Source organism: Diuraphis noxia, unplaced genomic scaffold, assembly GCF_037042655.1.
Source record: "Diuraphis noxia isolate RWA-SAM2 unplaced genomic scaffold, SU_Dnox_SAM2 contig0003, whole genome shotgun sequence".
NCBI lineage: Eukaryota > Metazoa > Arthropoda > Insecta > Hemiptera > Aphididae > Diuraphis > Diuraphis noxia.
In genome coordinates, this window is record NW_028301713.1 from 82,882,855 (window position 1) to 82,893,653 (window position 10,799).

The window sequence follows — 10,799 nt, forward strand, 5'->3', positions numbered from 1 at the left end:
GCCACGCCGCGCGCATTCCCATACAGCCGGCCGAATAATTTCCGTGTTCCTAATAGTTATAAATTTATAATCATATATTATTTCTTCAAAACTAGAAAAAATATTAAAAATCAGGAAATTAATGAAAATAAAATTTTGAAACATCAATAATTTCAGAAAAATAAACTCTACAAAATGGCTATCTTTATTTTTTTTGAAAATAATTTAATAAAAATATATTTTTTTAACTTTTTTATCCAAACAATAAAATAAATTTAAAAATGAAATAATTATAGTTCTTATTATAAAACCAGAATTTTGATATCTCCATTATTTCGTTAGATATTGCAATGGGTAAATCCTCGCGGGACTCCCAGCTGTATACAAGTATTTGCAACTTAATCAACCAATAATTGATTACAGCTCAATTTATATACCAATAATAATATGGTTACCAGGTTCAACTATACAGTTACAACTAAACGGATAGGACATTGGCAAAGCAGCTACATTAGAGTTCCGTCACAGGGACCTTTTATTATATCAATTCCGTCTGTATAAATTTAATTACTAGTTATCTTACCAATTTTTATTCATGCTTTGTATTGTATCATCTACTAAACATAAAAATATAAAACTCTTGAATCAAATCTAAAAGCATTTACATATGAATATTAAGTATAATCAATTTTTTGAGACATTTCCTTTTTAGTATTAAAAAAAAATAAGGATAAGAAAATGCAACCAAAAGTACAAGAATACTCATTCTAAAAATTTTAAATGGGCAAAGAAAAAAATATGGAATTTTACAAAATCAGTCTTGCAATGCAAAACATTAAGAAAATTAATTGATAAATGATACAGTACAATTCAAACAATAATTAACAATTAGATTCTGTTGTGCGACTTCTAATGATTAGTCGTCGTTGTTGTTCTTTTTGTACAAGAAAAGTAGCATTAAATTGTTTTGTTCTCAAAATATTTATAAATATAATGTAGTAGTTAATATAAATAATAGTACAGCTATAATATAATAAAAAAAAAGAATACAATCTTTTGATGTAAAAAAAAAGAGAGAAGACAATTGAATGTTTAATGTTGGTAATAATACAATTGAATATTTCTTATTGATTACCAGAAGTGAAAAACATATTGAGAATTGTTGCTATTATAATAAGGTAAACAAATAAATTCAATTCTTCTCTCTGCCAACTATACTTATTCTGCTCTGGACATCGCTTTGGCTTGTGCTCGGACACGTTTGTCATATTCTACACGATTTTGGCTAAAAAAAAAAATAATAATAAAAATAAATATGCTTTCTACTATTTCAATTAAGCAGTAAGTTAGCTTTTGTATTTAAGTGAATTAACCTATTACCTAACTTGTTAATTACATTATTTGTGTTTGTATGTTATCTTTTTACACAATATTTAAAATTGTAAGCAAATTCTACAGTCCTGAAGATTAAAATCATACAAAATAAAACCTACCAACACAATAGACCTTTTAAAGAACCACAAACAATCAAATTTTTTTTTTTGTAATTGTATTTTTATGCCATGAATATTTACACAAGACTAATATTGAGAAGTAAATGAACATAAATGTTTCTGAGAAATGAAAATTATGCCACATTGTGCAGCTGCCACCTGATGTAACTTTTACACTCAGACGCACATTTCAATATATAATTGAAATTGCATATATTGCACCTTACTATAAAAACTACCAAGAGCAGTACTCTTTAGTACGATTGTAATTTTGAAAAATCGTTAAATTTCTAAGATTCTAGATCCAGACTATCATATTTAAGAATCGTTTTTTATTTTAAATCAAACGTGCCCAGAATAAAAAAAAATGTATTTAAACTATTTAACAAATTTTTGAATTAAAAAAAACTTAATTTTAAGGAATCTCTAAAATTGAAAATTAACTTCCCAAAACGTATAGATATTTTTAATTTTATTAATGAATTATGTATACATAATAATATATTAAAAATTAAAATCGAACATTCCAAAATAGGTAATTTACCAAGCATATGCCTCGTACCCTTAATAAGAAAATCTTGAATATATCAATCAACTTAAATCCGTGTATCTACTTGAATTTTGATTGAGGTTTTATTATTTATGGTATTGTTTAAGGCTCAGTTTCTAGTAATTTTGGTGTTTTTTTTACCTTTAACATAATTGTGTTATGCCACTAAATGCTATTATGTCATATTTTGTTTTTAAAGCATAATAATCTAGCCGGTTTTGAATGTAAGTAGTTTAACCTAATTTATATTATAATTATGGTCTAAAATGGTGATTGTCTAATCGACTAGAGTGTACAAGTTGTTAGGATTTTTTAAAATTATTATTTTAAGTTTCTTGAAATTTTAGATATTTATAAGACTTATTTCCTTGATACAATTATAATTTTGTTCTGATTTCATTTTCAGTCAATTCTTAGTGTAGAACTTGCTGTATGGTGTATGCATATGTATATTATTATTCTCTTATACAAATGACAAATATATATTTACATGGGCATAAAAGCCATTCAGCTATGTATCACTAACATCACATATAAAACTAGCCTGACAATTTTACAGGAAAACAATGGTGGGATTTAAATTTTTTTATGTACTATTAAATTTCATAATGACAATAAATCAATTTTTATTTCTTTCATGATCTTTTAGCAGCTAAAAGTTTTAGCTATAAGTAAGAGAATGATCAATTAATTCTATTAGCACAAAAATGTGTCATGTTAAACATTTTTAAGATGGAGGGAACCATAAATATACAAAACTACTAGATGGCCAATTTCCTATATATCCGATGTATTACATTGAAGTTTGGCACCATATGCTGTATGGGGTTTGTTTACATCTGTTATCACATATTATTATAACACCATTTACTTCGAAAAAATAAAATAATAAATATTCATTGTGTGAATATGTGATATACTGATATCTGAATTCTGAAATAATTTTTATGAATTTCTGATGCTTTTAATTTATAACAATTAACAAATGGTCAAAGAATGCAATATTTAACAAATAAAACAAAAATTAAATTACAACACAACTACATATTGAATGTACTTATATATTAAACTAAATTGTTAAAAATGTCTGCTTTGACAATAAAAAGAAAAACAGATATTGAAACTTACAACAAAAAAAAAACCTGAGATTATTACCGTTCTAGGCTTGGTTTTTTTACACCAAAACGCAGAACAAGACATCACCATAGTTATATTAAGTACTGAAACTATTTAAATAATATTTATAGTCAAATACAAATAAAATTGAACAATTGAACAAATGTACAGTCGTTAGCTACTTTGTCAAAGTTCAAAATCCCAAGATTCCCAGTATAACCACAGTCTTAATTCCAGATATAAAAATGTATTAAAAGTTTTTAACAGCCCACAAACTCCAGTTATCACATTAGCATAATGTAAACACACAGACTTCTATATTAACTAAATAAGTAACTCCAGGGATAAGTTGTAGCTGGGTTCGTCCATTTTCTCAGTTGGCAAATAGTATGTTATATCATTTATGTATATAGTATATATGGTAAATATTAATTGATGTTGTATTGTATCTTATTATTTCTAGACTTGTTTGTAACAAAAAGATAAAAATAAAATGATATAGATGATTTTGTCATTATTATTTTATCTCACTTTTAAAACATTATGTAATTTGATTTAATCCTTGTACATTTTGCGTGTGCCAACCGACAAAATTACAATCGCCCCCATGTGAGTTTTACTGATACCAATCTAAATAATATGAGAGTAGCTTATCTAGTTAGTATAGAAGTCTGAAAAAGTTAACATTATCCACACAACAAATGGCAAATAAACGCATTGAAAAGGACTTGTTAGTAGTCAGCCATCTAGTAGGTTTTATATATCTATGAAAACCACACATGTGAGATTGTGTGATATATAGATTGATGTATGACATACCTTTATTTACTTAAATGAGTCTTATACTTACAAATATTTTTAAAGCTAAACTGTATATTTTATATTAAACAATAATTACCAATAAATAGTGTATGCTTCTGCTTGAGCAGGATCTTTGATGTTGGGCTCATTTAATAGATCTTGTATCCCCAACAATATCTGCTTAATAGTAATAGCTGGACGCCAATCTTTTTCTTCATCCAATAGTGATAAACACACTGTACCTAATTAATCATGAAAAATCCTCATGCATATTTATAAATTCAATTTTAAAAATATAAAATAGATATGATTAATAAAACTAATATTATATTTACCGGAAGGGTAAACATTAGGGTGGAATAAAGGAGGTTCAAATTTGCATTTTGGTGGACTGGATGGATAATCGTCCTTGAAGATCATACGTAGGAAGTACATTCCATTCTCCCAAGGAGTCTAAAAAATATATTAATATGAAATTTTTTTTAAATGCATTTATTTATACATGCATACATACATCTGTTAAATATGTATTTATAATTATATTGGTTTTATAGTGTTTTTAAATATACATAATATAACGATGCGTCTGAATATACATAAATGAAAGAAAATGCTCCGATCCAAAAATATAATGGAGATTAGGTAATTAAAAGGATGCCACACCAGCACTTGCTATTTTTGTCGTACAAGTGTGTAGCATAGCAAATTGTACGCTCAGTAGATTATGTTATCTCCGTTAGTTTAAAATGTAGAGAGAACTGACCTATTATAAAAACTAAAGGCATGATTATTATCTAGGGCTTTTCATTATATTTTAATTTTAATGCGAGTTATGAATATTTAAAAATAATTGTTTGATTTAATTGTTTGTATATCTAAAAATATTCATAACTTGCATTAAAATTAAAATATAATAAAAAGCCCATTAGATGCCCTGGATAATAATATTGTGCCTTTAATTTTTATAATAGGTCAATTCACTCTAAATTCTAAAAACTAGACTCTCAATGCACAAGATAAATTATAAGCCCATAGACTTTGTAACAAAATTAGAGCTATAATCAAATTTATGTAAGATTAGATATTCTCAGTTATATTACCTATTGGATAGTTTTCATTAGGAGTAAAAATGTGAAAACTATCAATTTTACAATATTATGCTGTATTTTTTTTTTTAATAAGTTATTTTCACCATCAAAAATTGTTATTTTCTTCATGATACAATAAATAAATAACATGAAATTCAAAAGTATACTAGAATTTTGAAGATTACGAATTGTATGAGTTTTTGAAATTTAGACCATAGAAAAAAGGAAACATTAATCATATTGAAGTTTTTTTAGCCATATTATATTATATATTATGTTTAAAAAAGTGCACTACAATACTTGCAACATATTTCAATTTAGAGGTACTAATTCCAATAAATTAACATACATATATCATACAAAATAATTTATTTAGACTATATTTAATTTATACAAAACACCTTGGTAATAGATGTATTTTGCTCTAATCCAGAACAAATGTTTTAATTAAAAAAAAGATATTTCTTTAAAACCTTGCAATCATAATCAGACACAGGTATAAAATTAAATAAAAATGTTAATAATACTTACACTCTTTCTTCCAGGTATATAGCATTCCCATACCATAAGGTTTAAAGAACCATCTGGATTCTTGCCTGGTTTAGCGACAAAACCCTTAAGATGTAAAAAAATATATTGTTTTAACTCATAACATGTAGTGTTTTAAAGCAAATTAGTACTCACAAATGGATGATCTTTCCTCCATCCTTTACGTTCTTCTGATAATCGAGTTAATGCAATACCAGACATTTTTCTGAAAATAATAATATACATATAATCAACAATATAACTTAAAGACAATTCATTACAGTTCAAATACGAGTACATATGTACCTAAATTAAAACATTTAAAGGAATTTTAATCAATAACCAACTAATTATAGAAATTATGATGATTAATACCTACTGTATTATGTATCTGTTTTAAGCATTGGTTTAAATATTACCTCTGGTCATTAGTATTTACATTTAATATATAGCTAACTGACAGATTAAATTGAAAAAATTGATTTGATAATAAAATGGTGGCAAAAAAATATTTCAAACATATTTGTATATTCTAAAATGTAAAATAATAACATATGAATACTTATTTAAAGCTAATATATTATAGCACATATTTATAAATATTTAAATGAATGTTATATACATGAGAATATGAGTTGACCTTAATTTATTAACACACAACTTACCAAAATTTATGTTCAGCAGTTCCGATTTTGTGTTGTAAGCTTTAATAATTTTGGGAAGATTGCTTACATTATAAATTTATCTATTAACTTAAAGGTTGGATCATTATCTATGTGCTATAGTTAGTTTCTAACAATATTTTAATCTTTAACCAAACTATTAGTATGTAAAATTATATTTAAAAATGCTTTTAACTCACTTTAAAATTAAAATATCACAAATACTATCAAGAGAATATAGACAATGTTTAACCCTTAAGTTTGATAATAGCAGCGTCGGATAGTCAAAGTATCTGCTCACAAAGTTATAGTTTTTTTAACCAGCCTTAAAAGGCCTATTTTCAAATGAACATTTTTAAATTGACCTAAATATTACGTAGCGCACTGAGATAAATAAACATATTTAAATTTGTATTGTAAAATAATGCCCTAACACCTATGATTGGCCATCTTTTTGAGCGACCCACCGAGATTTTAGCTCACCACTTCAAACTGGGTCTGGATAATAGACTAAGTAATTAATATTAAATCTAACAACACAAAATTGGAATTGTAGTACATAAATTTTATGATTAATACAACACATATGGGATGTAATACCCCATATATTATAAACAACATGATATGATTGAAAAGATCCAGATTTAGTTCAATTCTAGTCAACACATTACTTGCATACTTATGTTATCATATTGTTAATATTAAATCATTATTAGTATGGATAAACTATGCCTTGTCACAAAGGTACCTCACAAAAGATCTGCCCGAAAAAAGTTCTATCCACCCCTTGTTTACTTCTAGTGACATCATGAACTTAGCTCCTAATTACATCTACGAAACATACAAGAGTATTAAGTGCCAAAAACTACTGCCCTAAGGGTTAAGTACAATTAAATTGAAAAGTATTCAATCCACACACACACATATATATATATATATATATATATATATATATATATATATATACCTAAGTCTAAGTACGCTTGCTACTTTTAATGCACGAAATACATTTATCTTGGTAAGTAAAGTATCGAAAATCAATTTCTGAGTAGTCATTACTTAAATACTCAACGCACAATTCGTATTAGGTAGGTGAGTTTTGGCCATGCCCGTATAGGGTATATAGTTATCGTTTAATTCTACACATCGCTTGGAAATCATATGAAGTACTCAACAACACATAATGTAACTAACCACAAAAATGCGGGCCGCGCGTACGCTGAGCTTGGAACTCAAATCCAAAAAGATCGAACGGAAAGCAGACAAGTGTGCGACAAAGGCGATGATGCGGCATTGCGGCAAGTAATATGAACTCAAATACTCAATACTTACGTATTGTCCGAATCAGACGGAGTGTCGAAGGAATGCACACAATATGAATTTCTAGGAGAACCGCCGAGTGGACAGCCGCGGCGCACGAGCAGCTGATGAAAAACTGTAACGATAAACGAACAACTACGGTGTAAACCCGCGGGAGATTTCAGTTATCAAAACGTCGGCAGAAATCCGAGATCGTGGTAGTTGTTACGACGGGGGAACGCAGAACGAACAATGAAATCACAAGCGTCAAGCAGATCGTACGTTGGATACGGAATACCAGTAGACATGCAATAGCCAATAATGCGTCTAACCCAATACCAATTACCAGTCGGTCATCTACGAAGGCCAAGGAACTGAAGGAACCTAATGAATCAAGCAGTAGAGGGGGAATTAAATGCTAGACATTATTTAGGCATACACTGACACGGAACGCGTAGTCAGGCCTGGAAACAGTGTAGCCGCGCAGAAGGTATCACAAACAACAGTTGCATTCTTGTAAGACGGATTTTTACAAACCTAATTATTTTCATTATTTATAATAATTTTCTTGTAATTTATGTCATAAAAAAAAATGATTGTTTGAAGTTTCGAAATATTTTCCCATTTCGACTTCTATTGGTCTTTTGATCCTAGATTACCGACTCAAAAACTATCGAAATATTAAAGACCAATGACAACAAGTCTCCATTATGGTAACGTGGTTATAAAGGGTCGCCATTTCCTAAATTATTGGTAAACACAATGAAAAACAGGCTAGCCAATAACGGGTTGTTGTTACTTGAAAAGGAAAAATACCAAAATGTACGATCTCTTGAAGAAAACACGTTGCATTTGGAATATAAAAACCTCGTTTTGGTTGGGTCAGTTAAGGAATCCACAATTGAAATACATGTTCACTATTCACTTTAATGTGATTGATTGGTTAGGTTAGGTTATAACAAGATTAACCACGTAACCGTTTGTCAGCAGGAATTAAGAATTAATTCATGGTTATTAGACATATTCCGTGTGTTCATCACTTAATCCAGCGGATTAATTGGAGTTTAGGTTAGGTTTAGGGAAAAATTATTCAAATTTCAAATTTATGATAAAACCATGAAGTAAATATAAATATTATACAATGAGTTGAGTACCACTTAGGATCCGTTTTACAATCACAGTTTAAATCTCGGTTATGATTGAACCATTAATTTTAACGGCTGATTCCGTGGTTTAACGGGCTCTTAATGTCTAAAGCTGTGTCCACACCTAACAAACGTTTGGGGAAACATTGTTTGTCGAACGTTTGTCAAACATTTTATTAAATGACAAGAAACGTTTGTTTATAATTTGTTGTTCGCTATATGTTTGCCAACAGTCGTGACCATGTCAGATATAGAACAAGTCGCATGCTGCATTGGCGCTGCTGCGTTTCTTATAATGCGTAATAAAATATCAAAAAAAAAAATAATAAAAAAAGAAGGTGGTGGGAAAGACAACTTTTTCAGAGAACACACAGACATTGGGTTTTTAATTTTCCTTAATCTAAATTCAACTGATTCCCCATACACTTTTAACTCATCCCTTTGTTGGTTCTCTTGTATTTTTGAATAACAAGATTTCATAATTGCATATGCTTCTTTCGTTTGATCATCATCTTCATTATTTCTTTTTGGCATTTTTAGGCGTTTTGGCGATAAAAAAAGTTTCTTTTTTTTTTATCTAAATTTGCTACACTTTGCTCAACATTTTCGGAATGATTTTCAATTTCAACAGAATTCAGTTCACTGACAGTATCCTCATTACCCGATTCTGATTCAAGTAAATCGGAATCCAATAAATTACTTTCACTATCTTCACTGGTATTAGATCGCGTAATTCTCGGAGTATTTCTCTTAGATAAAAAGTGGAAATATTTATATGCATACCAAGGTATTTTGATATCATCGCTAGACATACCAGATTTTAAAACCAAAGCCTTTTTTTCTCTGCGATACTGAGTTAGAAGAGAATCAATTTTTTTTCTTACCTCTTGTTCCTCAGCGTTAAGTTTGTTAGCAGTATCAATAAATGCATCAGTACGTTTTATCTTATTTTTATAATCGGGAGATTTTGTGTTCCATAAGCAACTGGCATTCTCATATAATTGAATTAAATTAATTATTTTTTCTTTGGACCACTTTTCACTCATTTTTTCACTAGGAAGTCGGTATATTAACACTAAATAAAAAATAGAAAGAATAAAAAAGATACCAGTAACCGTGTGCGGTGTACTGGTGTCACGCGCAAACTGAATACTGGTTTTCTTGATAATTAAATTTAATATTAGTTCAATAAGAAATACTACATATATATATTTATATTATTTATATATTTATATTATATTATTTATATTAGAATATTTATTTATAAACGCGCGATATTACTGCATTATCTCGCTATAGTCTGGAATATCACACAATTTAAAAATAGTATATTGTTTAAATAGTCTGTCACGTATTGACACATCACCTCACGTATGTATCCGTTCAGAATTTAAAATTATTAAATTACATTAATAAACATTTAATTAAATAATTAAATAATATAAATTATTATTATTATTTAAATTAATATTATATATTTAATTATATAATTTACAAACATACATTCAAAATGTTCGCTTAGTGAGCGAACATTTTTGTTTGGATTATTGACAAACAAATTTGTTTGGAAACACGTCTACATCAAACAAACGTTCGAAAAACATTCGTCGAACGTTCGACAAACGTTTGCTAGATATTTTTGGTGTTCGGCGAACGTTCGTCAAACGTTTTTCTAATTGTTTGTTAGGTGTGGACGCAGCTTAATTATCATAATGGACAATGGTTGAGGCAAACAATTAATTTGATAAACCAATTACATTTCGTGGAACTCACTGTAATTTATGATATAATAAATTTATCAATCATCATTGTTGATATTCGATCTTACGATCTTCCATAAACATTTAAATTTTTAATTTAGAGTTACTTTTTTTCTTGTGTAAATAATATAATTATACATAGGCGCATACAGGGCCGGATTTAGGGCAGGGTCCAGGGAGCCCCGAGACCGAGGCCCCCACAAAATGAGGGCCTCATCTCAGTTGGATTTGTTTACATATAAAACACGATAATAAAATATTTTCAAAATAGATTTAAATCATAATTTCAATAAAAATGTTTAATCCTTAATACTGTCATAAATATATAAATTTTTTTTTAAAAATTTTTTTTATTATTTTTTATTTGAGTTAAACAAT

The 10,799-nt window shown here is 28.1% G+C and overlaps 1 protein-coding gene across 1 annotated transcript; it reads right to left on the minus strand.

The window, feature by feature from the left end:
• Positions 1-941: 941 nt before the first annotated feature.
• On the minus strand, positions 942-7,894 carry lwr (ubiquitin conjugating enzyme lesswright). The gene is made up of 6 exons (XM_089223598.1): positions 7,550-7,894; positions 5,712-5,781; positions 5,559-5,642; positions 4,275-4,392; positions 4,037-4,181; positions 942-1,264 (listed from the first exon to the last, which is right to left on the minus strand). The coding sequence occupies exons 2-6, from the start codon at positions 5,775-5,777 to the stop codon at positions 1,198-1,200; spliced, it is 480 nt and encodes a 159-aa protein (XP_089079724.1). The 5' UTR covers positions 5,778-5,781; positions 7,550-7,894; the 3' UTR covers positions 942-1,197.
• Between the last annotated feature and the right edge of the window lie 2,905 nt (positions 7,895-10,799).